The 27368-nt window shown below is 46.3% G+C and overlaps 1 protein-coding gene and 1 long non-coding RNA gene across 2 annotated transcripts; both read right to left on the bottom strand.

Moving 5' to 3' along the window:
• Positions 1-1223: 1223 nt before the first annotated feature.
• On the bottom strand, positions 1224-13660 carry PGLYRP3 (peptidoglycan recognition protein 3). The gene is made up of 9 exons (XM_047873734.1): positions 13613-13660; positions 13283-13378; positions 12026-12133; positions 10997-11198; positions 8120-8238; positions 6808-6960; positions 5373-5571; positions 2069-2187; positions 1224-1402 (listed from the first exon to the last, which is right to left on the bottom strand). Exons 2-9 carry the CDS (start codon positions 13335-13337, stop codon positions 1224-1226), a joined length of 1134 nt encoding a protein of 377 aa, XP_047729690.1. The 5' UTR covers positions 13338-13378; positions 13613-13660.
• An 8196-nt stretch (positions 13661-21856) lies between these two features.
• Positions 21857-22878, bottom strand: LOC125173528 (uncharacterized). Its single transcript, XR_007155069.1, has 2 exons — positions 22844-22878; positions 21857-21929 (listed from the first exon to the last, which is right to left on the bottom strand). It is a non-coding gene; the product is annotated as an uncharacterized LOC125173528 (long non-coding RNA).
• Positions 22879-27368: the final 4490 nt, after the last annotated feature.

Genomic DNA, 27368 nt, shown 5'->3' with positions numbered 1-27368 from the left:
CCTGGGGGCTGCCTCAGCACATCCTTCCTGCTGCAAATAGGACTAGTAGATACTGAAGGAAAGAGAAAGTTCTTCTCTACCCTCAAGGTCTTTGCTGGACTAACAATTAAATTTACAGGACACAGATTAACAGTAGGAAAAAAACCAAAGTTTTATTAAATGTGCACAGAGGTCCAGGAATGAAATTAAGACCAAAGAAATAACCATGCAGGCAGTTTTTACACTTTTCAGACAAATAGACAATAAGTCTGTGAGGTATTGACAGGATCAAGAAAATTTAACACTGGGAGCTTCAATTCGTAAGGGATTCTAAACAGATTTTGGGCCGGGGTGGTAAATTAGTAAAAAGTAACAAGCGTTGTTATACAGCCTCCTCTCTTTCGCTCCTGCTACAGGGAGGGTACCTTTCACATGGGAGATGTATTCCTTCTCTCAGGGGGGTGGAGGAGGGTCTGAGTGTCCTTCTTGCACAGGCTGTCTCTGAAGTGACTTTATTAAATGTTTATTTATTTTTGAGAGAGAAAGAGAGCACGCGAGTGAGCGTGCAAGTGGGGGAGGGGCAGAGAAACAGGGAACAGGATCCCAAGAAGATTCCATGCTGACAGCAGAGAGGACTCTGCTAGAGAAACTAGAGAAACCTCGAGATCATGACCTGAATGGAAGTCGCCACTTAATGGACTAAGCCACCCAGGTGCCCCTGACGTGACTTTCAGTTAAAATAATCAGTATGCCCAAGAGGCACACTTTGGGACAGCCTGCTCTTGACCCCTACACAAGCTATTGCCTGGGACAAAGTCACAGCAATAGCAACAAGAATAACCATAGCTCCACAAACTTTAATGAAAACATTATCATCTACCCTGCTGGGTAGATGGCAGGGGAAGGTACATGGGGCAGAGGGGCAGCCAGAGAGGGAATGAGAAGTCAAACAAGGATCAGCCCATCTTCCCACCTGGCTTAGGAGCTGGGTGCCCAGGGGAGGAGAAAATGAGGAGTGAGGAAGGTGGGGCTCACTCAAAGGCTGGGTATGCCCAGCTCTAGGGTTTGGGGCTGCTGGCGGGTGGTGCTAGCAGGAGAGGATCATCCTAACATGAGAAAGGAGGGGCAGGATGGGGCTGACATGGAGGGGACAACACCAGGTGTTGAGTCAGGATAGAGGGTGAGGACAGGGGAGACCTAGTAGCCCGGTAGGAGAAGCAATCTCAGAAGGAGCAGGGGCTCCTTCAGTGTTTGAAATGAGGCCAAGTCTTAATGATGTTGTACAAAGCTTTCCCAGGAGACAGTGTATTGACAATATCACTGTGCCCCACCAACAGGTAGTTGGGAGTTAAATACCCCTTGTCCACTGCACACTGGATCAGGTTCTGGGCTGCCTCCAGGGCTGCAGCATTGGGCGGCTTTTCTGCAAAACACATTTTCCCATCAGTTTTAGGGTCTTAAGGTTACATGCTTAGGGAAGGGACAAGCTCCTAGATTCCAGTTTCCCACTGTCCCCACCCCTACCATACCTACCACTACCATAACCAACAAATTCACATTAATTGTGGCAGCCAAGCACAAAGAGAAAACAAAGTCATTTTGTTCTCTGATTCCTCCTTGCAAAGCTCCTTCCAGAAAGTTCAAAACTACTCTAGAAGAGAGCTCCAGTACAACACAACACTCCTCAGCAAGCACCGTGAGGCAGACATGGCACCACTGGACCATCCACTGCTTTGCCATAGCAGGCAGTGGGGCTCCCCAACATTCACCAGGGAGGAGAATACATTTGCCAAATGAGCCAGAAAAACACCATATTTGCAAAGGATGGTGTTCTCTCTTGATCCATGCTTGCCTTGCGTATGGCTATAAAGACAGGGCTGAGTATGGGGACAGGTGAATTTGGGGGAAAGTTCTGCCTGGCAGGGACTCTGGGGGACCTGTGTCCTATATTGAGAGTCCACTTTAAATCTGAAATGTTCTAAACACACTGCCAAGTACCTCAATGTTGCCTTTTCCCCCATGCTTCCCAGACATTGTATATTAAACTTCATCCCCCTAGAATGTTCTCTGCTTCATGCTCACCCCTTACCTACAAAGTTGCCTATGAAGGCAATTCCTAAGGCAATATCATTGTAGCCATAGGTGTGAGAGCCTTGGATATGCCAGCCAACTCCTTCATACACACCACCATCCTGTCCCACCAGGAAGCTGGGGTTGGACAAAGGAAAATAGAGAAAATTACTCCTGGAAGGAGAATTAGCTTCATTCACCCCTTAAATCATTAATTCAGTCTTTCTTCCATTTATCAGGTATAGAGTGAACATCTCTTATGTGCCAATGTGTATGAGACCAAACAACAGCAACAACAACAAAAACTCCATAATCGCTGAACCCAAGAAGTGAAGATAATCACAAGCAATAACAGCAACTTCCGCCCATTCCAACATGGTTTTGTTCCCACAACTCCACTGAGTCTGACACCACCAAGGTGACCAGTGACTGTCTTGATACTAATACAATGGAAACTTGTTTTTGTTCTGGTTACATTGACCCTGTTAGCCACACTCTTCTTTAAATGTTCTCACCCCAGCGCTTCCAGGAGCCCACACCCTCCTATTTTCCTCTACTCTGCTGCTCCCCCCACCTAGGGCTCTCTTCCACCCACCTCCTTTTCCTAAAATATGGTGCTCTTCAGGATTCTGGCCTTCCCCTTCTCTCTTGTCACTCAGCAAGTCTCCTGGGACAGTTGCCCAGTCCAATGGCTTTAATTACTATCTATAAAAATCAACATGTCCAAATGAACCCATCTTCTGCAATTTTCTCAGCCAAAAAAGTGGACATCATCTTACTGCCTCCCCCTCTCTCTCCCTCTCCCAGTCCCATCCAATCATTGGTCATGGTTTATCAGGATACGTGGCTATATCTCTGACCTTGATTCCTCCATTTCTCTATGCCAACTGCTATCATACTGCTCCAAGTCACCATAACCTGTTGTCTGGATTACTTCAATAGCTCCCTGCCCAGAGGTTTACCTCCTTCTAATCCATTCCTGAAACAGCACCTCAAGTGCTTTTGCTAAAATACAAATCCAATCATTAGGCATGACTTCCAGTTGCCTTTCAAATAGAGTCAGTCTGTCTGAGTTCTTCTGATATGGTCCCTGTTGGCTTCTCCAGCCTTACCTCTCACCAGTCCTCTTGCTGAAATGTATTTTTAGATATGAATTAAGCTCCTTTAGTTCCTCAAGGATATGCCCTTTCTGGACCCCAGAGAGCATGCTGCTCCCCTTACCTGGAGCACTCCTCACCCTTATTTGCCCCACTAATCCCCATTCCTTACCCACATCAGAGCCTTGATACCCCTCCCTCTGGAAGCCCTTTCCTATTACTGCCAACTCCACCAAAGTCTTGTTAGAAGATCATCCTCTGCCTATCCTGTTCCTTATCTGTCACAGTGTCTAACATGAAGGATTGTCATTACTATTCACTGTCTTCTCTGTAGTACTCCATGAGGGAAGGAGCCATATCTATCTTGCCAAGCACCAGGCACATAGCAAACACTCAATAAATATTGGTTAAAATGTTAGAAAATGGTGATCAAGAAGGTCTTAACTGGAGCCCATTCAATGTTAGAGATAACACACCATGAGGCTGGAATGAAAGGGAGATACCGTAAAATCAAGGAATGAAGATGAAGTCCTTGAAGACTGAATGAAAAAGGAAAACTAACATTCCCTGAGCATTTGCCATTTGGAATTTCCAAATTTATGAACAACTCTCTCGTCTGTGCTAATTAATCATAGCAAGGCTGTGGGAAATCCTGCAAAATGCAGCAACTGTTTCCTCCTGTTTGCAAAGGCTGCTTTTAATTTTTTAATTAAGTCTTTAATTTTAATTTTGGTACATTTAACATATAGTGTTATATTAGTTTCAGTTGTACAAAATAGTGATTCAACAATTCTATACATTACTCAGTGCCCATCATAAGTGTACTCTTAATCCCCATCACCTGTTTTACCCATCCCCCATCCAACTCCTCTCTGGTAACAAACCATCAGTTTGTTCTCAATAATTGAGAGTCTGTTTCTTGGTTTATCTATCTTCTTTTTCTTTTGTTTATTTTTTTGTTTCTTAAATTCCACTTAAAATTGATTAAATACCTAAATCTGAGACCTGAAACCATAAAAATACTATAAGAGAGCATAGGCAGTAATTTCTCTGATATCGGCCATAGCAACATCTCTCTAGATATGTCTCCTGAGGCAAGGAAAACAAAAGCAAAAATAAACTATTGGGACTACATCAAAATAAAAGCTGCATAGAGAAGGAAACAGTCAACAAAACTAAAAGACAACATATGGAATGGGAGAAGATATTTGCAAATGACATATACAATAAAGGGTTAGTATCCAAAGTATATAAAGAACTTATACAACTCAACACCAAAAAAATAAATAATCCAATTTGAAATAGGCAGGAGATATGAACAGACATTTCTTTAAAGAAGACATCTAGATGGCAAAGGCTACTTTTAAAATGGGAGTTAAAAGGAGAACAGCAACCAGCCCAGAATGACACATATGCAAAAGACACATATCTATCTGAGACTATGGTTTTATTGTAACTAAGTCATGGATGAGTAATTGAAATTTATCATATGCTAAACCTAAATTCTTTCCATGAAAATTCCAAGTCATCTTCCAAGTGGCTTCTGCCATTCCACTAACTTAATGTGTTTCTTTATTATAGATCTGGCATTAAAGGAACCAAAAAAGAACATTTTTACTTCACTCTGTATCTTCAAATAGATAAGGTATTATTGTTCCTGTTGCAGAGATGAGGCAAAAGAGGCCCAGGAAGGTGAAAACTTTGCGTATCTATAAAATGGAGTAAACTATACCAGAGTTATTATAGGATTCTAACATCAGAGGGAGCAAGTTTGAGGTTGGGCCAGAGTAAGGTAGGAGGTGAGTAGGGCCTGTGACCCTGAGTGGTTGGAAGGGATTGCATAAAAAGGCACAATCCTCCAATGGCCTTCCGTAAGGGTCTCATGGTCTTGCTTTATCATTATTGTTGTTAATGTCTTTTCAGAGTCTTCCCAACCACTCATAGAGAATATGCCCAGGAGAGATAACTAACCCTTAGCTATGATCTAACTGATACTCAGTCCAGAGACTTGCTTGAATAAAATGTGATGTTTTATATGAAGCACCCACTACCAAAGAAGGGTTCAATAAATATCAGCTCCTTCCCCAGCCTTCCTCCTACAGTCCTGAAGAATAGAAGGGCATGTTTTCTTTTCTTTTTTAACATTAATTTATTGTCAAATTGGTTTCCATACAACACCCAGTGCTCATCCCAACAAGAGGAGGGCATGTTTTCAATCCCACTTACTGATATCCAATGTCACAGAAGTGCTGTGTGTCCATGTGGAAGGATTGTATATCTCGGACACGAATATGGCAATCCATGGATACATTGCAGGTTGTACCAGCGGTGTGGATGATGATGACATATTTCGCTGGGAGGCTCATTTTAGGGCAGTGTGTCTCTCTGGCTTCCCATACTGACCGTGAAATGATGTTGGGGCAAGCTGTGGTAAGGTAAAAAACCAAGAGCATGGGAACACACCTACTTATGGGCAAACTCATAACTGCAGACTGGATTCCTTCTCAGTCTCCCCAACCTCTGGCACCCATTGCCACTTCCTGATGTAAGCTCAAGATTTGGAATTTAGGAAAGTCCAGACAGGAACTTTCTGGGTCATGTGCCTGGAGCTAAGGGACAGAGGCAAAAATTTATAGGTTCTGATAACAACTGTGGAAATCATTATATGAACATAAGGGGAAGGACTGTTGATTGTACAGAGGCATGGCCATTTTATTCAAAAGACAAAGTATGCCTACCTGCTTGATGTATTGCCTACCTACTTGATATATTGCACATTTATGCAGGTGTGTGGACCTATGAAACATGACAATGTGAAGAAATCAGCTGTGACTCTGAACTGATCATGTGTATATGGAAATAATTCAAAATATATAAAAAACTCTACAAATGCTAAAAATATCATTATTGAAGATAGCATCCATCTGAAAGCCAGAAGCATTTTATTAAAAACTTAGTTTAAAAAAAAGCTTAATAAAAATATCCTTGAGTCCAAGAAAAGGTCCACTCTAGCAGAAAGCTAGATATATTGTACTGTTTTTAGGTCACTGCTTGCTCACTCCAAAATAGCACATGATTTTTATTACCCTACTTCTTGGAATATTCACTCTGATGTCAGTGTTACCTGCTGACTCGTTTTTCTCGGTGTGTGGTCATGCTGCAGGATGGCTGGGTTTTGCTCTTAGAATGCTGTGTGTGTGTGTGTATGTGTGTGTACTCACCTGCTATACACAAAACTGTATAAATGTTTACCCCATCCCATTATCATGGTTCCTTTTTCTCCATAGTTTTGATGCAATCTGACATCATATGTATTTTACTTGTTGAGTTCTTCATTTTCTTTCTTCACTGAAATGTGCAGATTTGTATATTTGTTCACAGCTGTGTTCTCAGTTCCTAGAATAGTGCCTCGTATTCAGTTAATATTTGTTGCTTGAATGAAAGTGTGTGCACATACATATTGCTAACAAGAATGGTCTCACGGCTATATCACACTAGTGGGAAGGAGAGGAGGCCAGGAAGCTAGCCTGTCAGAATTTTTTGGATCTCAGCATGAGGTGTTCTTGATCCAAGAAGCCAGTGAACACCAATAGGACACAGCATTCCCTAATGTGGTTGAGTGATAACTGGCAGGAAGGTAAGGCAAGATTGAGGGTCTTACCTTTCCTAGGCATCACTGGCTTTTGAGGGACCAGACAGACCTCTTCATTCAAGATGAGTAGCTGAATATACCTGGGTGACAGATGACCCTTCTGGATGGCATAGGATATCAGGTCCTCTGCAGCTGATAAGGCAGCAGGGCTTAGACTGCTTCCTAAAAGAGGATAACGTGGGACCAAGAACTGTCAGCAAGACATTCCATCCTGATCTAGACCTGGGAGAGGATAAGAAGTCACCTAGGTCTGAATAACTGATAGATTGGAAGACAGGAAACAAATCCAGTAGCCAAAATGGGGCCTAAGAGACAAGGAGCTACTTGGACAGAGCTCTTAGAAGCCAAATTGGTGACCTCTTCCAATTGCCAAACTAGGACCTTATTTATACTCCATCTCTAGGTGAAAGAGCTGGGCAGCAATTAAAGCTACATGCAAAGGAAGGCCAACTTGACTAAATCAGGTATGCCTTAGCATGCGGGAAAAGGGAACAGAATTTAGGAACTCCCACAATCAGGCATGTGGCAAGTGCACTTTATATCCATTAACTCATATAATTCTCACTGAAAACCTCCAAGATAAATGCTATTCCTAGCCCCAGTTGGCAAATGAGGATCCTGGCAGGTTCCAGTTATTCACTTACTAGCTCTTAACTCCATTTTTTTCTTGAGCCCTCCTCTGTTTCGCAGGGGCTAGAAACCTCAAACTACATTTCCCAGACCTCATTGCTGCCAGCTCTGGCTGGGTTCTGCTGTTCCAGCAAGAGAGAAGCCATGTTTTTCTGCCTCTGCCATCCATAGGTATAGATTCAGTGCCATACAACATCAGACTCCAGAAGTGATGGTAAGAACTGAGAGCTTAAGCGGTGTCAGTGGTGGCTTCAGCTACCAAACAGGAGTGCAGACCAGAGAGGAAGAAGAGAACAACAACAAAAAAGCTATATCATAGAATCCAAGGGAGAAAAGAACTCAAAAGAAGGGATGGGGCACCTGGGTGGCCCAGTTGGTTAAGTGTCTGACTTCAGCTGAGGTCATGATCTCATAGTTCGTGGGTTTGAGCCTTGCATCAGGGTCTGTGCTGGCAGCTCAGAGGCTAGAGCCTGCTTTGGATTCTGTGTCTCCCCCCCCACCCCTCCCCCAGTCATGCTCTATTTCTCTCTCTCAAAAATAAACATTAAAAGAGAGACAGAGAGAGAGAAGGGTGATGGTTAGAGAGGACCAGTATGTTGTAGACTGGAGAGACAAGAGTGTTAAGACAAGGGAGTGGAGGAAGAGAGTGTGGAAAACTCTCTGGCAGAAGGTCCGAGGGGACAACCGTTACCTATCTTATTGCCAAAGAAGGCAATTCCCAGGGAGATGTTGTTGTAGCCCTGGGTATGCATGCCTTGGACATCCCAGCCGACACCTTCATACACCCTGCCGTCGTCCCCAATCAGGAAGCTGCAGGGCAAGGAAACATGGATTTAAAGGCAAATTAAAGACCTCTCACCCACCCTCAGAGTGGAAAAGTGTTTTAAACGCTCATCAATAAGTACTATGTTTTAATTACCTAACAGTGGGACATAGATAACCCATTTAAATTTCCAAGAGATGTGGGAATATACTTTAAATTATGTTGTGACTTAGCTTACTTGTGTGTCCCAGAACCTCACTTTAAAAATACTCAGTTGGTGGGGCGCCTGGGTGGCTCGGTTGAACGTCCAACTTCAGCTTAGGTCATGATCTCATGGTTTGTGAGTTCGAGCCCTGCATTGGGCTCTGTGCTGACAGCTCAGAGCCTGGAGCCTGCTTTGGATTCTGTGTCCTCTCTCTGCCCCTCCCCACTTGTGCTCTGTCTCTCTGTCTCTCAAAAATAAATAAAGGTAAAAAAATTTTTTAATTAAAAAATACTCAGTTGGTTCTAGGGTGCCTGCATGGCTCAGTCAGTTAGGCATCCGGCTTCGGCTCAGGTCGTGATCCCCCAGTTCATGGGTTCGAGCCTTCATCCAGCTCTGTGCTGACAGCTCGGAGCCTGGAGTGTGCTTCAGATTCTGTGTCTCCCTCTCTCTCTTTCTCTGCCCCTCCCCTGTTCATGCTCTGTCTCACTCTTTCTCAAAAATAAATAAACATTTTTAAAAAATTAAAAAAATATATTCAGTTGGTTCAAAGTGGAATTCAAATGTGTGACTCTTAAACACCTGAGAACATTATTTCAACACTTTTCCAGGGCAATGAGAACTCATTCATCCTATTTTTTAATTATAGGAGAAAGCACATGAACATTTAAAATAAACAACTGAAGGGGTGCCTGGGTGGCTCAGTCGGTTGAGCGTCTGACTTCAGCTCAGGTCATGATCTCGTGGTTTGTGAGTTTGAGCCCTGCATCGGGCTCTGTGCTGACAGCTCAGAGCTTGGAGCCTGCTTCAAATTCTGTGTCTTCCTCTCCCTCTGCCCCTCCCCCTCTCATGTTCTGTAATTCTCTCTGTCAAAAATAAACATTAAAAAATAATAATAATAAATAAATAAAATAAACAGTTGGAGTTCAGGAATCCCTTAATATTGGCTTTATCTTCAGTTTCTCCTTAGGAATACCTGTAAGCTCTTCTGTATCACAGAAATTTGTTTAGAATATTCCTTTTTTTCAGTTTCTTTTAAAAACAATATATCTATTATTTTGCTCTACCTCCTGCCTCCTTTCTGTCTCTCTAACTTTCTTACTCTCCACTTCCCAACTACACTCTTCAGAAATTATGTTTTCACAGCTCTTGCCATATTCTACTTTTAATAGACTGTGAGTTTCCATAGCAAATGGAACACAGAAAGAACACTTTCTCAAGGATGCCTAAAGACTCTGAATGGAGGTGAGCCCACCTCCCACCCTGCACTGACATGGCCTGGGGATCGGGTGGGGCCTTAGTATGCCCACTGATTGGGAAGACTTTGCTGCCCAGACTTTCAGTAAGTATCTCTGTCACTCTTCAGCAGCCTTTGGTTAGTCCAATGTGAACTGTCCCTTATGGCAACACTCAGCTGTACCATACAAACTGGAGATTATGTGTGTCTATATACACATCCTCATAAAAAATTTTTTTAAGTTTATATTTATTTATTTTGAGAGAAAGATAGTGGGTGTGCATGTGGAGAGGGGCAGAGAGAGAGGAAGAGAGAGAGTCCCAAGCAGGATCACCACTGTCAGTGCAGAGCCCAATGACTGAAGCTCGCTCCATCTCACAAACCATGAGATCATGACCTGAGCTGAAAACAAGTCAGATGCTGAACCAAATGAGCCACCCAGGCGCTCTTATCCTCATTATTAAGGGGGAAAGGAAGAGTTTCTGGGCCTCCACTGGTAATCCTGAGTGGACACTTGATACACAACCTCAGGATCTCTCCATGCATCACATTTTTTTTTTCAACGTTTATTTACCTTTGGGACAGAGAGAGACAGAGCATGAACGGGGGAGGGGCAGAGAGAGAGGGAGACACAGAATCGGAAACAGGCTCCAGGCTCTGAGCCATCAGCCCAGAGCCCGACGCGGGGCTCGAACTCACGGACCGCGAGATCGTGACCTGGCTGAAGTCGGCCGCTTAACCGACTGCGCCACCCAGGCGCCCCAACATCACATTTGTTTTAACATGGGGCTCTCCCCTCTCGATCCCCACCACCATTCCCTGTGAGATCAGACCTCAGTGTGACGTGGCCCTCCAAGGAACCCAGTGGGAGAATGCTCCTCACTGTCTTTGTGTAGACTGCTGGATCAGTAGGCAGTCTGGAAACAGCTCTAGGTCCCACTCCCTAACTTAACAAATTCTCTGTCTTCTCTAGACCATGGCATCCGTACCTTTGACACAGGGGGTGGTAAAGTTCTCCCATTCTCTCACCCATTCCTCAGAGTGGATGGGAGGGCCTAGGTAATGCTTGTGAAGACCTTTGTAAACTGTAATATTCTACATGCTCCATGGGCAACTGTAGTTATTACACAACCTCCCTTACTTATTCCAGAATCCTCCAGTGTCTGAGACCATCTTTGAATAAATGGCTCTGAGCCATCCTTCCTAAACACCTCTGAGGATTCTGGATTTTGTTCATTTGTTTTAACATTTTTTATCCATTATAAAAGCAACATGAATGGGAAGATGGGAAACTAGATGAGGGAAATTGGGTGGCCCCCTCAGAGGCAGACTTGAATGTGGCCCCAGGACCCACCCATTTGCTTACTTGTAGACCACGTCGCACCAGCCTTTGGTGTAGACAGAATGGGACTGAAAGCCCCGAAGCCTCTGGCTGCAAACATCCTGCTCCTGGCACTCCATCCCTGTGAGCTGGTTCATGATGACATAGGCCACAGGTTGTGTCAGCTGGGCCCTGCAGGTCTGTGATCTCGCTCCCCACTCCTTGCGGGAGACAATGGTGGGAGCTTCTGCAAGGGGACCACAGGATGGCATACAGCAAGCACTACTATTTCTTCTGCAGGCCTGGGAGCATCCCCTGGATGCCTCCACCACCCACAGCCCCCCTACTCATCTCCATAGTCTATTCTGGCTAAAAGCAGTCCCCATGCAGACTCTACATCAGCATTAGAAGTAAAGCTGTCTTGGTTTTCATACACTCCCTCATTGTATATCCTAAAGGACAAACCCCCCTCAGCCCTACCCTGGCCTGCTTTGCACTTCCCACCTCCAGAAAGTAGCCCCTGTGACACTCTGTGCTAACCATGGGACTCTGAGCTGCCATCTCTTAAAGCACCCCAGTATGAATGCATTGTCCTCACTGGCATTTTCCCTGGGTCTCTGACCTGTCTATTGTCTGGGCCTCCCCTCAGAACGGTGACTCTCTGAGGAAAGCTCTGTTTCTCTCCTCAGATTCGAGCCCTTAGGAAGTTCCCTGAGCATCAGGTACATGTCTTTCTCCCATGTGAAAATGCACTGTAGACAGGGCTGAGAGCCCTGCACAGGACCCCAGGACCCCTGAGGACTCACTTACTATCTTTATGTTGGAAGCATCTGGGAGCTTTCTGAGGGATAGGGTGTCTCTACCCTTCTACTGACAGCTGAAGACTGGGGGCCTTGTTCTTAGTCCCTGGGTTTTCCCTCCTTCCTGGAACCCACCTTTGCCTGAGGATTCATGGCAATCCATGGGAGCTTTGTGGGATTCAACCCCACCTACCAACCCAGCCCAAGTATAATTAAGTCCCAAGAAACACTTCTGGCTACCTGAGGATCCCTAGCTAACCCCAAACCACCTCACCATTTTGACCCTTGTGAATGAGCTGAGAGATGCCAACAAAAAAGTCTAGAAGCCCCTCTGATAATCCTCTGGCTTGGGTTTCATTCCAGGAGAACAGTGGGGAATCCCCTGCAAAGGAACATTGCACTTAGTGCTGGTCCTTGGAGAATACCTGGACCAGTGAAGAGGAATAGACTCGACATCCCCACCCCAAAGTCCACAGCCTCTCCACTCCCCCAAGTCCCCTGACATCTTCTAGGAAACAACACAAAAGAGAACTACAGATGTTTCTGGCTTCACCCCACCTCTGCCTCCCACATCTGCCCCAGTGAGACCTTCATGCCCTCCCAAATCCCCTCCATTCCAGGGGAATTGCCATCTCTCCTGCCCCCTCGTCTGAGCAGCTCTAGCTCTCCTGGCTCACCTACATACCTTTGTTCAGATCAGAGGGTCACATACCAAGGTGGTCATCATTATTTGGTAGTAACATGTACACATGTATCAAGCATGTATTGATCCAGACAAGGTTCTTGAAATACAGAAATTTGCAGATTGTTGTGACTGACCTCACAAACTAGATTTTTGAGATGGGATTAACTGAGGATTAGTCATCATCAACATGCCTCATTCTCCTCTGCCTGTTTAGTACCAGAGATCATAGGAGCAAAACCTACTAGAACCAGCAGTGTCACCAACATCACCTCCCACAGGGCAGCTCTATAGTTTACCAAGCACTTTCAAGAGCCTTACCAGATCTGTGGCTTAAAACACGTATATGTGATAAGCAAAGAAAATTAACCGCTCCCTCAACACAGAGGAGAAACTAAGGCTCAAAGAAGTTAAGTTACTTGTCTAAGATGCTATGGGTTTAAGCCATGGGCTTGGTTCCAACCTAGGCTGTCTGACCCAAGCTGCGTTCACTGCCACTATACTTGGTGACCTCTCCAAAGCTGTCAGATGACCTTGGATAAGTCACTACTGCAATGGAGCCCAGCTCATATCCTTGTCTGTAAGTCAAGGTCACTAAGGGCCTCCATTCTGTCCTTCTGTGAAATCATCAAGGAGCAAATTCATGACCATGAAACTAAAGCCAAGGTGTGCTGGGCAGACTGAGGAGACTACTGAGGACTGGCGCCACTCTCAGTAGGGCAGGGGACACCTGAGCTAGGCTCTAATGGGGAGCCAAGGACTGGCCAGAAGGAACAATCAGTGAGCGATAAGGAGGATGACTTACAATTAGTACGAAAAGCACTTCTGACCCAATGAAAGAAAACTCACCCCAAGCCCCAAAATCCCAAGCAGGGAAAATAAGAAGCCACAGCAGCATCCTCATGTGGTCCCAGGGTGCCAACAGGGTTAGTGTGGGCCTTGGCCCTGGAAGAGATGTCAACAGTTAACCCAGCTGTGCTCACTCCTCAAACAGGCTACCCACCCCACTGCATGGCACTCCTGCCTGCCTCTCAACCAAACTGAGAGCCAGCACCTGCCTAGAGGTCTCAGGGTCCTCAGCACAGAGCCTAACCCTCAGCAGGTGCTCAGTAAAGTTGAGGGTGCTAGCAGCTCTTGCCCAAAGTTACCCAACCAGTAGTGGCAGATCAGGATTCATACCCAGGTATGTCTCCACAGCCTCTGCCTGGAACTTTGCCACAGTCTGTCCAAGTTTTTGATGCTGGAGATTCTCAACGTGGGCCCAAGAGGTTAAACCCCAGTATCTCTGTGGTCTCTTCTAGCTGCAGGAATCTTTTTGGCTCTCTTGGGCAGAAATGAATTGCTTGCTTATGCTCAATCAAAATGAAATACCAGTTCCCCAAGATGACAACAAACATCAACTTTTCTCCTGGTTATCCTACTGAGAAATGAGAGAGGGAAGTTTCAGATAAAATGAGGTATATCATTGTCCTCCAGAGTTTTTATATTATAATCAGTAGTCCCCAGATGGAAAATGTTTAGAACCATGTTTTAAGACCTGAGCATATAGGAACTTCCTGGATCAGGACCCGCAATCTCTTGGTTAATAATACCCAGTATTCCATTCATTTGGGAAAAACTGTCACTTAAGAGGAAATGAGCCAATTGCAGATGAGAGTAGGAAACATGTGGGAAAGTGTCAGCCTTCCTCTTTAGCCAAATGAGAGGTAAGGATTAGCTTGTCCAATATGGAGCCCTGTGACTGGCCTCCCAGAAAACAGGTTGGCCTTTTGCAAAGCTATTTAGAAACCAGCAAACAATTCTGGTCAACAGAAGGTTTGGATCCTGGTCACTTGCTCATGGTACTTTCCCAACCATGAGTGTTTAAGTGGCAAATGCTGTCCTGAGCTTGTCACATCACACAGCTGAAATTACAAGGCTTGAGCCCAGCCCCTCATCACACCAGGGCAGAGACTAGTGGCACCTCCCACCCTCACCTCTAATCACAACCCTGCCTGGTGCCAGAGTTCATCTGCCTTGGTTCACACTGCTATGCATTCTGTATCCTTAAAATAAAGATGCAATAGCAGAATAAGGACCAAGTGAAACATAATCAATAGGGATTCAGAGCTAGACAGAAAGGAAAGAAATTGAGTAGAGTTAACTCCAGGACACACAACCTTGGCAGGAAAGATCCAGGCATGGTAGAACTAAACTCATTTAGTGTAATTTAAAATAGAATTTTTTTATTTGGAGGAAGAGTTCAAAAGGGAAGATCAAGGAACTTTCTCCACCATATTAATATTTTAGCCAGATAGAAGAGTCCAGTCCCTTCCAAGGGAGAGGGCTTCTCAACAAGGAACACACTCATACTCACACTCAGAAATACCTATGGGTCCCATGCTGTCCCAGCCCCACAGGTCAGGGTACAGGCAGCCCGCCCTTCATTGGCTGGCAGTTCCTTCCTTCAGACTTGGCTTCTGGCCCTGCTCTCCTCCAGCTGCCACCTCCCAGGCCTTTAGGACGCCTCTCACCAGAGGGCACTCCCTCCCTGGTAAGGGAGCACCTGGGTCCTGGCTTTCTGGATAGAAGAAGAACACCTGGGTTCCTAATAGAAGGTGAAGAGGGGACAGAGTTCTGAGGCTTCCAGGAGGCTCCGTGCAGGGCACCCAGAGTAACTGGGAGAGACCAGACTCAAACTGAGAGCAAGGCGTCACCCTGTGAATAAGCCCAGGTTCCGCCTCCCTGGGAAAGAGCATAATTGCCCAAGGCTCCCTGAGCTGCTTCCTCATCCCCAGCCTTTGGGAAGCCCAGCCAATCCAACATCTGGGAACTTCTTGGCCTTGAGTGGGTCAAACTTTGCTACCCTAAGATACGCCTTTTTGGCATATTGGTTATTCCAGGCTGGTTATTTTATAAGGAAATACACAAGAGCCATGAGAAGTTCTGAAAACCAAGAAGTCACACTTTTGTAAGAGACACTTACATGAATAGGGAAATCTCCACTTGCAAGGGTGTCTCCTTCAGCACTAGGATGCAGGTGTGACTGTCAATCTCCAGAAGCTGCTATCACTGGAGAAAGCAATAACTTATATCTGCTTAACTTTGCCCTTGTTTGCTGTACTTTTCCTGGGAACCTCCCACAACTGAATTCCTGCCCCCAACATCTTTTGTCTTTAGTTAATGATGGTATTTAAGGTGATGGCTTTGGCCATTTCAGGGAGTTACTCAGTTTTCCTGGGGCTCTGCCATGTATATATAGGAAGTATACAATTTCTTAAGCTTTCCTTGATTTTCTCCTATTAATCTGTCTCATGTCAATTTAATTTTTAGTCCATTTAATGAACTTTGAAAGGCAGAGGAAAACTTTTCATCCCCAACAAGACAGACCTGCTCCAGGAGTGTCAAGATTGTGGATGGGGGCCACTGCCCCACCCTCCTTCCACCAGGGCCACCTGCACAGGTAGGATGGAGGCAGAGGAACAGAAAGGTACATTCCAGAAGGCACAATGTTCTATCCACAATGTGGATATCCACAATGTGCTATCATCACTAGTACTTATTTTGGCCCATGCATCCACCAGCCCCACCAAGAACACCTGGTCCCTCACCCACTCCAAGCTCACTTCCCATGAGGGGAATATCTCTGCAAGGACCTGCACAGCTCTCACCTCCCAGGGGGTGGGGGCAGCCTCCTGAGACTGCAGAAAGGACCCTTCTGAGGGAATGCCCCAAATCCAGACAGGTGGCCCTTAGTGGGACTGCAGTCTTGCTCTCAGGCCTGTGGGAACTGGAAAAGCCCCCTCAAAGGGGGGTTGCACAAATAAACCACTTCTAAATGACATTCTCCCCATTTAACCGACAAGACCCAAGGCTGGGGAGAAAGGCCCCAGGAGCAGTGTGAAAGAGAGCAGGGGGCTACTTTAGCTGTAGTCTGGGATAATACTATAGGGACCCCATCAGTTTCCCAAACTTTGCTGACTTGCTGTTTCTCCTTACCTCTGCTATATCCCCACCTTGACTAGTAATAAAGTTCTTGCAATGAGAAGCTCACCTCTGGGGCATCCAGTTCCACAGTTGAGGAGACTGGTCCCCTTCTGCAGGTGGGCCTGCAAATGAGAACGTCAGGGATGGGATTGGAATCTTGGCTGGTGAAGGAGGGATGGGAATACTAGGCAGTGGCTGCCAAGAGGAAGCAAGTAGCACCCAGGCAGCGAATACTTAGGGCTAAGGGGCCCATTCTGTATGATGGCATCAGGAGGGAGAAAGAATGTGGGCTGTCCCTCTCTGGTTCTGTGCATTTAGGACTAAAATGCTAAGTTCTGAATGACTCAGGTCCAGTTATGCTCCCCAGCCACACTCACTTCTCTTGGCCAGAGCAGCTCCTTTCCTGAATGTTCTCTGAACATAGTTGTCTCAGGGAAAAGTTCTTGTGTGACTGCATGGTGAGCTGAACTAGCCACTTTTTTTCATGTAGCACCATTTCAAGTATATTGAAAGAACAATTAACAGCCAACCCATGGATATTCATATATGTGTGTGTGTGTGTATCTATCTATCTATCTATCTATCTATATATATGTATATATCTCAGACATCTCAAAAATGAACAGAGTGTACCTTTTACTTCAAGGAAAACAACGAATGAAATTTGTTAGCAATAATGAAATTGGAGCTTTCAAACAAAAATTAGACTTTTGGAAAATTTGTGTTGGCTATCATGAGTTTGACAGTCTCCCAATACTTTAAGACTTTTCTGATAAGATCAGTGATATTAATTTATCTGATTTATATATGTACATATTAAAGATTGAAATGTGTCAGCATTTGGAAAGTGTGGATAACTCAGTGAATCAATATTTTTCAGTGACCAATATATGAACTTACAAAATGATGCCTGAATAAAGACCCATTCAAATTTCACAATAGACAATGGATTTCAATGTAACAGAATACAAAGGACTCATTGATATGGTTTCAGATTCTACATTGCAACTAACCTTAAGAAACCTCTACTTGTTGAGTTTTGGTGTCTTATCAAAGAAGAATATCCACACTGATTTTTAAAGACTATTAATATATTCCTCCCCTTTCCAACTACTTATCTGTGTAAGGTTGGATTTTCTTCATATCTTCAACCAAAACAACACAGAAAACATATTGAATGCAGAAATGAATATGAGAATTCAGGAGTCTTCTTTTAACTCATGCATTAAAGAGGTATACAAAAATGTAAAAAGTGATACCACCCATTTGCTTTGAAAAATATTTTTCATTTAAAAATGTGTCAATATGGGTTTAGTACACTAGTGTAAGTGAATCAGTATTTTGACTTTAAAATTTCTGATATTATACGTATTAATACACATAACCCACATAAACAAAAATTCTTTGGTATCTTCAATATTTTTTTTAGTGTAAAAGGGTCTTGAGAGCCAAAAGTGTAAGAATTGGGATCCAAGGAATGTCATGGGCTGACCTGTAGCTGGTAGGCCACAAGGGGGCAGCATGCTGTGCAGTAATTCTAAACGGGCCTCCCCACATCCCTGTCCACTGCACCTCCCACTTCTTTTCTTTCCTTTTCTGCACTCTCCTGGGAGGCACAACCTCTCAATTACAGGAAGTAATCTTCTAAGCGTGCGTTCCGTCAAAACCAAGGCAGGCACGTATAATTCTGCAAATGTTTATCAGATGTCTCAAATGCAAAGCTTATCATCCAGGACTGGGTAAATATGAGAATCCCTGCTCTCGAGGAGTTAATAATCTGGTGAGGTAGGCTGAGTCATAGGATCAGCGTCTAGGGTGATAAGGGATATGCCTAATCTCAAGGCATAATTTGCATAAACGAGCATATTTTTCCTGAAGGCAAAGCTGGAAGATACTGGACTGTATTTCCAGGGCAGTACAGGTCAGCTAGGCAGTGATTCTTCCAGTAAGAGACTCTTGGGTTCTCTGATTCAGAAGAGTACTTGACCTGATCGGGCAACAAGTCCAAATAGGACTGACTGTCGCCAATTTGCAGCTGCTGCCTCAGGGTCATTTTCAGGGAGTGACCTGGGGACTGTGAATTGAAATCCTGGGCCCAAGGCCCTCCCTACCTTGCAAGCCCTCTGAACTGTCTTGCAAGCAGGTGAGCTCCAGGTGAGACCAGTAGCCTCTGAGGCTGAAGTCACACATTTCCCATTCTTGGTCAGCTTTCATCCATTTTTTGTTCATAGCAAGTCTCCCCAAGATGGGGTGCATGGGCCCCATAATGGGAAGGAACTAACCAGCTGTGCCCCCACTGCACCACCCGCAGGCCTCCAATGGAGGCTTCATGGTGCAATGACCTAGGGTTTGCTCACCAAGTGGCCAGAGCAGGGCTTGTCACCAGGTAGGCACCCATGAAGGATACATTCTGCCATGGGGCCTGGGGTGGAGTACTAAGAGCTCTACTGCGGGCTCTTAAGTCTTCAGTCTTAGAGGAACCCTGGGATGGGGTCAGGTGAAAAGTCTTTCAAATTGGCTGCTCTTAACAACCTTTATTCTAGCAGCTGTTTAGAACCAGGTAAAAGTTCTATAGATGTCTAGAGGGCTTCACCTGGAAAGACAATGGGTTTCCTATTCCGAACATGGCAGTGCAGCAGCCTCAGTCTGAGTGTGTTGGTGGCAAGGAGAGGAGTAAAAAAGAAAGTTGAAGAGGAGAAAGAAGGTGAGGGTAGGCAACCAGGAGTAGGAGGAAGAGGGAGAGAGCAAGGGAGGGAAAGAAAGGGACAGAGAAAGGACAGATTGAAGGGGGAGGGAAGGAGGAGAGAAAGAGGGAGGAAGGAAGGTAGAGAGGGAGACTGGTTCAATTCTAGCTGCTACTGACTTCAAATGCTGAGATTCAACTATAGCACTGCAGGTCATGGGGGGCATGTAGTGGTCATGGTATAGCTGGTGTGGGGTTTGGAACCTTGGTAGCTTGGGTTTGAATTCAAATTATAACAGAGAAAGAGCTCCCTATGCAAGTGTGTGTGGTTCTGCCTTTTGGGCTTGGTGGCTTCCCCTTTCTGCCCAAGGAGCAGGAGGGTGAGGTAGTGTCATGCACACACTAATAAGGCACACACACAGAATTGTGTCTTTCCACGATGTCAGCTTTATTCGATCATAAAGCAAAGTTAATCACTATTATAAAGCAATTTCAGGGTTCCAAATTCAATGACATTTCACCAAGTGATTAAACTTGGCTTCTTACCCAACACAGAGAGCAGAACATAAGACAAACCATACAACAAACAAGATGACAAAAGTGTAGAAGCCAGTCTGTGGGCATGCAGTCCTCTGGCCTTGGTCCGGTCCAGGACAGTTCATGCCACTTATTGCTTATTATGTTTAAGCAGTGAAGGATCGCAGTTCTGTTTGAGGATCAATTGGGCAGAGCCTTCAGCAGTAGCTGCCTTTTTGAAGTGGTCGGACATAGAGAGGTCAAAATCCTCTCCTTTTTAAAGGGATTTAATCAGTCTTGCCCCCTCCTCTGTTTCTAATTATTGTCAGTTCTGGGGTGTCAGCTGATGCTGGTCCTAGCAGTACCTCCTAGCTGCAATATCTTTAACTGCTTGTGTTATTGCTTGACCCAGGCCCCTGCTTGAGTGAGAGATCCCATTTTGCTCTCTACAGGTGGAATTAGGCAGCTTTCAGGGGCCCCCCACGGCCTGGAGTCAGCAGCCACCCCAGCCCCTTCCCTTTTCTGACTTCTCACTTCTGGGCCATTCCCAGGTCGGGAAGGGGCAGGAACCCTCCCTGTAGGAGCCTCAAGGGGTCTTTTGGTCCTTCTCATTTGAGGCGGTTGCAAAGAACAAGGACTCTTATTTCCCTGGCCAGGCTGTGTGTGCTCATCCAAGACCCCGGGCTGAGGTGACCCAAAATAGGCAACCTCCTGTCACTGCTCATCTCGGTCCCAAAAATCCAGGGGTGGCCTGTGGCGGTTGTTGGCTTCCACACCCAGCCCAAATATCTTTCAGAATTGAAGTTGAGCAAAAATAGTGTGGAAAGGAATAAATAAAATTATTTCTATTTGTGGAAGGCATCCTCCTATCTAGAGAAAAATCCCAAGTACTTCACAAACAAAAATGCTAGAGTCAATAAACTAATTCTATAAAGTTGCAGAGGACAAGATAGACAAAAATCAGTTGTGTTTCTCTACACCAACAAAGACCAATTTGAAAAGGAAATTAAGAAAACAATTGCACTTACAATAGCACCCCAAACAATAAAATATCTATAAATGAACTGATTCAAGGAAGCAAAGACTTTTACAGTGAAAACTATACAACACTGCTGTAAGAGATTAGAGAAAACTAAAGAAATAGCAAGACATCCTGTGTTCACGGATTAGATTTTATGGAGTGAAGGCGGCAATACTAACCAACGGGGTCTACAGATTCAAAACAAGTCCTATGAAATGTTTTTCTTCTGTGTTTTCTAATGGAGTGAAGGGGGCAATACTAATCGACAAGGCCTGCAGATTCAAAACAAGTCCTATGAAATGTCTTTCTTCTGCATTTTCTATTGCTGTCAACCCCTTGCAGTACACTTCTCTTCAGGCATTGTGGTTTTCATCGCTTAACATGAGATTGGGTCTTTTTCACACTTTCCATTTACCTGTTGAACATTCTGAACTGATGGAATACAATTATAAGAAACACCTTAATGTCCTCCTCTGGTGATTCTCATACCTGTGTCAGCTTTGGGTCATTTTCAGATGATTGATCTGTCTCCTCATTAAGGGTCATTTCCCCTGTTGCTCTGCACACCTCAAAATCTTGGATGGAATGGCCAGTGGGAATGTTACCTTGTTTGGTTGCTGGATATTTTTGTGTTTTCTATAATCCTGAGCTTTGATCAAGGATGCATTTCAGTTACTTGGGAACAGTTTGATCATGTCTGGTGTTACTTTAATGATTTTTCAGTGGTCCTGAGCAGTGCTCAGCAGAGGGCTAATTAGGAGTTCCCAACCCTGTGGCAAGACCTCCCTGAGTCCTCCTGCCTCGTGAGTGAGGGGGGTTACTTTTTCCAGTCTATCTGTTGGCAACAGGCTGTATTTCCAGTGCTGATGTACAGGCTCTGTTCCCTCTAATCCTTTCACAAGATTGCTCCCTGACTTGCTGGAGTTGGCGCCCATGGAGGCACAGAGCAGGACTGTGCTGCACACTTAGGGCCCCCCAACAGCTCTTGCTAATTGACTTTCACAGCTCTGCCCTCCCCACCACATCGTCCTGTGGACTCGCAGCTCAGTGTCCTCAACTCCACTTAGTACACTGGGCTCCTCTTCAGTTTCCCCTCCCTGCACCTTACTTGGAAACTCTCTCAAGGCAGCACATATGTTGTGTAGGGCTTGGCTGACCTGTGTGTTTCCAAGTGTCTGGAATTGCCGTCCTCTTTTGCCTGATGCCCAGTCTCTTGGAAATCTGCATTTTGTATATCTTGTGTGGTTTTGTTGTTGTTATAGACAAGAGAGTAAATCCAGTTTCTGTGAGTCCATAATGGTGTGGTTCCCCTAAGTGAAAACCAAAGTTGGAAACCATCAATGTAAATTCTCAGTAGAGACTTTTACAGAGTAAAAGCCACAGCCCCAGTGAAAACGTAAAGCCAGAAAACCCTTAAAACATATATTTACAAATCAATGCAGGGTTGTAAGGACAGTTTTTACTTAAGCTTGAGAGCAAGCACAGGGCCCACCACCTTTTGTCCCAGAGCTGATGGTGAAAACCCATCCTTTGTCCATGTGGCCAGAGTTGCCATACCTCTTTAGAGGTGTGTCAATCTCATTAAATCGTATTCTCCTGAAAGTCTTTTAAGGAAGGCCCAAGACAAATGCTGTGGCCTGATGGGAAGTCTGGGTTTTGTCTTGAGTTTTCTGGGGATTGTTGTACAGGTAACAGCCAACCCCAACTAACTTCTCTTCTCTGGGAAGAGACACACAACAACTTCACCAAAGTTACACTTTCTTTCCTCCTAAAAGTGAACCCGTTTTCTTTACTGTCAAAAAGTAATTAGAAAACTACAAAAAGAAAAAAGGGGGGAAGAGCTATATATACCCAAAGGCTTTATTTTTATTAAAATAAAACAGAACAAAGAAATTCAACAACTTTACAGAACCAAGTTTGATCTCCAAATCCCTAACAACCAAAAAAAAAAAAAAAAAAAAAAAAAAGCATAAACTCAGCACACTTCTGTCACAAGACACACAACCAAGTTGCCCACCTTTAGGGAATTAACTGGCACAACAAAACGCAATGGAGAAACACAGAAAAACTACCTCTAGAGGTAGTATCTGTCCTGACTGGATAGCATAACCGCAATTTCCTCCCACCCCCATAGCCTCACATGCCTGACACTGAACACACACGGTCACTTGCCTCCCTGCACCCCAAAACCCTCTGCACCCACTCCCATCTCAACCATCCTCACCCCACACAAGTCTTCCTCAGACAACCCAAGCAACAGCTCTGGGACTTCCACAGCCCCAGGAATTCTACCCCCCCAGAACCACCTGATTTACATAAGGTCACGCCCCATTCATGACGCAACAGGCCTCTCTTCCCCCTCCCCTCTTCCCCAGTCGCTCTCCCTACCCCTTCCCCCCAAAACCAGCGCGGGATGATTCAGCGTGGAATTGGGAAGATCTCCATGACATTTCCAAAGCAAGGTCGTAGACCGCGCCAGGAGGAAAATGAGGCCCGACCTAGCGTGACCCACACTCTAGATGGGCGCTTGAGGGCGGAGACAAAGCCTGACCCGCAACCTCCCATGTGTCCTCCACTCAGCCCCCCGGGAAGACCACTGCACTGAGGAGGTTCGGCGCCTGGGGCCTCCTGGGACCTAACCCTAACTCTGGCCAGGGCTCTGGCCCTAAGGATGTCTGAAAGATCGGATGGGGGCCAGTGACCAACGGGAAAGATCTCCCCGTGGAAGCCACATTTTCCCCATGACATTTCCACCCCGGGATGGAGCTGTAGGAGGGGATCCTGAGACGTGGTTCAGCCTGACCACCCCCCCACCACCCCCCCGCCAAACGTTTGGCTCCTTACTTCCAACCCTAAAACTGACCCGCACCCGCGCATTGGGCCAGCCAGCACCACTACCCCCAAAAATAAATATGCAAAAATGTAAAATCTCCTTACCAAAGACAAGGTTGAAACGAACTTGAATCATTTAAATACAAACTCCGTCCTGAACGTTACTCTAAATTATCCTCTACATAAAGCAAGTGAGAAATTGAAAATGAATCACAAACTAAAAGTAAGCGAACAAGTGAACAAAAGTAGAGGAGAAGGACCATTTTGGTGCTTACTCACTAAGAATCTCCGACACTAGGAGGTAAAACATTTGAATTAAAAGAACAAACCAAACAAACGGCAAAACAAACACCAAAACGCATCAGACATTTTAAACACCGATTACCATAAGAAAGCGCGAATGCAATTGGGACAGTTCCACATTTAGGAAACAACGCAGGAAAACGAAGTCCAAAATGCACTGAAAAAGCCTCACTCTGGGAAGTATCACGTTCTTGGATTCGCTATCTCTTACCAAGAAAATGTGCTGTGTTCTCAACCCGCCCCAATACAGCCTCACAGGCCTCACACTGTGACACGGTCACTTGCCTCCCCGCACCCCCAAACCCTCTGCACCCACTCTCGTCTCAGCCATTCTCACCCCACACACGTTTTCCTCAGACAAGCCGAGCAACCCCTCGGGCATTTCCACAGCCTGTGGAATTCTACCTCCCGGAACGGCACCCACCGCGGCCTCATTTACATAAGGCCACGCCCCGTTCAGAATACAACCACCGTTTCTCTCCCCGCCCCTCTCCGCACCACCCAGCTCTACACACCCGGTCTCCCTGACCCCAGCTCCCCTCCCACCGGGATCTCAACTCTGATGCTTCTCCTCCCCCCCCCCCCCCCCCCGCCTCCTTCCTCTCCTTGCGGGTCTCCTCCGACTTCTCCCCTCCACAATGATTTGCTTACAGCTCGTCTTCCCTCTCCCAGCAGCTCCCGCCCCGCCCCCTCCGCCCGTCGGGGCGCTCACGCGGCGCCCAGCACCAGGCCGACTGCGCTCGCCTGAGAGAAACACGAGGGAGGACGTCCCCCAGCTGGAGAAGCGCCCACACACCTCGCGCTCTCTCTCTGCTCAGAGCCCGGTTTGAAGGAGACACAATGCGATGACTCCACCTGAGGGGCTCAGCCCCCAAGCCAGTCCCCCCGCGCCCCCCCCCCCCCCCCCCCGTGCCTGGACACCCGCGCTGGGGGAACCGAACGTCTGGCAGCTCTGGGCGCGCGAACCCACACCTGCGGGCTGAGAACTGCAGCGGCCTGCTTCTGCACAGGTGCGTTCGCGGGGCGGGGCCGCGGCGCCCCCTCGTGGCCGCAAGGGGGAGGCGCACCAGGATCCCTAGGTTGAGGCGAGGGAGGGTCCACGAAAACCTGCCTTGAACTCACTTAGACCCTCCCCCGCCCCCAGGGGTCACAGCAGAGGTTAGTGGGGTCCCGGCGCCCCACTCTGCCTCCGCCTTCCCTTCCTCCCCCGCTGCGCGCTTCCCTTTGGAGATTTCCGCCAGCAAAGTCCGCCTTCCGTGGGGAAAAGCCAGGTCTGGAAAACAAAGCAGCACCTGTTATGCCCAGAATTTGTGATCCCCAAAGACCACTAGGGAGCCGAGTCCGATGCAAAAGCAAAGAGCCTTTATTCGAGCTAGCTCGAGCTCAATCCCCTACCTGCACTGACGCAGCGGTGAGATACCGGGGAAAGAGAGGGAGTTTCAAAAGGACAAAGGTTTTATTGGGGCCTGGGGGCAGTTGGTGAGGTAATGGCTATGGCCTCAGCTGATTGGCTGGGGAAGGGTCCTGGGGAAGGGTCTGAGTCCTGTTAGGCAGGTGAGGGAGGGTTTACTCAAGGGGAGGAGGTGTGGTCAAGGTGAAGGACACAGAACAAGATGGAATCTGCCGGCGTAGGCCCGCCCTCTCACACCTACTCGGAAGAGTCTAGTCCTGGGGCAATTTCATGGTCCTGTCCGCGCTCTGGTTTCTGATTTGCCTTTGTCTCCCTTGTGCCTTGACGTGTATTTGACTTTTACTAAATTGCTGAAATTAGAAAAGGGCGCCTGGCTGGCCCAGTTAGTTAAGTGTTGGACTCTTGCTTTTGGCTCACGTCATGATCTCACGGTTTTGTAAGTTCGAGCCCAGCATCTGGCTCTATACTGACAGTGTGGAGCCTGCTTGGGATTCTCTGTCTCCATCTCTTACTGCCCCTTCTCCACTCGTGCTGTCTCTGTTTCTCTCAAAAATAAATAAGAATTTTTTTTAAAAACTTAGAAAAGAAAAGATTTGGGGGTAGGGGGCATCCAACATTAGTTGTCACCTGAGTTGATAGTGTGGTGGTTGGCAGAATGATGCCCCCTGCCTAGGAGGTCCCCAGTCTCATCCCAGGACCTGTGAATATGTTACATCATACAGCAAAAGGGACTCCCAGTGTTCATCCCAAGTGCCCTCCTTTATACCCGTCACCCATCTATCCCATCTCCCACACCACCTCCTTCCATCAACCCTGTTTGTTCTCTATTGTTAAGAGTCTCTTGTGGCTTGTTTCTTTTTCTTCTCTTCCCCCGCTTCCCATGTTTCCCTGTTTTGTTTCTTAAATTCCATATATGATTGAAATCATATGGTATTTGTCTTTCTCTCATTGATTTATTTCACTTAGCTCCATCCACTTTGTTACAATTGGCAAGATTTCATCCTTTTTGATGGCTACATTACACACACACACACACACACCACATCTTCTTTAGCCATTCATCAGTAGATGGACATTTGGGCTCTCTCCATAGTTTGGCTATTGTTAATAATGCTGCCGTAAATATTGGGGTGCATATACCCCTTCAAATCTGTAATTTTATATTCTTTGGTTAAATACCTAATAGTTCATAGGTATAGCTCTATTTTTCCAGATCATAGGGTATCTCTATTTTTAACTTTTTGAGGAACCTCCATACTGTTTTCCAGAGCGGCTGCACCAGTTTGCATTCCCAACAGTGCAAGAGGGTTCCACTTTCTCCGCATCCTCACCAACACCTGTTGTTTCTTGTGTTGTTAATTTTAGCCATTCTGACAGGTGTGAGGTGATATCTCATCATGGTTTTGATTTGTATTTCCCTGATAATAAGTGATGTTGAGCATGTTTTCATGTGTCTGTTAGCCTTCTGGATGTCTTCTTTGGAAAAGTGTCTATTCATATGTATGTTTTGCTCATGACTGGACCAAGCACACCCTGGCTGATGGTGTCCTTAACTGTAGGAGAGGCTCTCTGCCTTTCGCCCTCCTGCACCAGGCCACACCTGTGACTCCTGGACCCTCCAGCAGGTGTGGAGGAGTGGGGCCCAGGTCTCCTCAGCAGGTGGGATCTGCACAACAAGGGGACGGGCCCATCCTTCCTGCTGCCTGAAGGACCTTTGGAGGCTTCTCCTCTTGAGTGACTCCTGGAAGGCAAGGGTCACAAGACTGGGTACCTGGCAGAGCCCTCGGGGACTTCACCTGGAGACAAAAATGCAACAGGGTGAGTCCATTGTCAGGCCCTGCTGGTGGCTCCTTGAGCTGCAGTGAGAGCTGGGTGGTCGCAGGGCCAGGTGCTCAGTGACAGCCCGTCAGGAGGATGAGCTGAGGGGAGGGGCTGCCGTCCTGAGGAGCCTCTGGTGCCACTGGGTTAGAGTGAAAGCTTCTCCACCACCTCAGGTAATGATGGCCCTGCTCAGAGCCACTGCCCGGATCCCACACTCCCCCTTCGGAAGCCAGTTCACTCCCCAGTTCACTTAGAGCAAAATGATGGCTTCTTTGAACTCCCAGGAACAGAAGCGCCTAGCATGAAACATGCACATGTAGAAACAGCCTGTTGTAGGACAGAGAGGTCACGGTGCAGAGAAGTCCCCTGTGAAGTTCATGTC

Source organism: Prionailurus viverrinus, chromosome C1 (genome assembly GCF_022837055.1).
Source record: "Prionailurus viverrinus isolate Anna chromosome C1, UM_Priviv_1.0, whole genome shotgun sequence".
Lineage (NCBI taxonomy): Eukaryota > Metazoa > Chordata > Mammalia > Carnivora > Felidae > Prionailurus > Prionailurus viverrinus.
The sequence above is the reverse complement of the archived record's forward strand: the minus strand, read 5'-3'. Positions and strand labels throughout refer to the sequence as shown.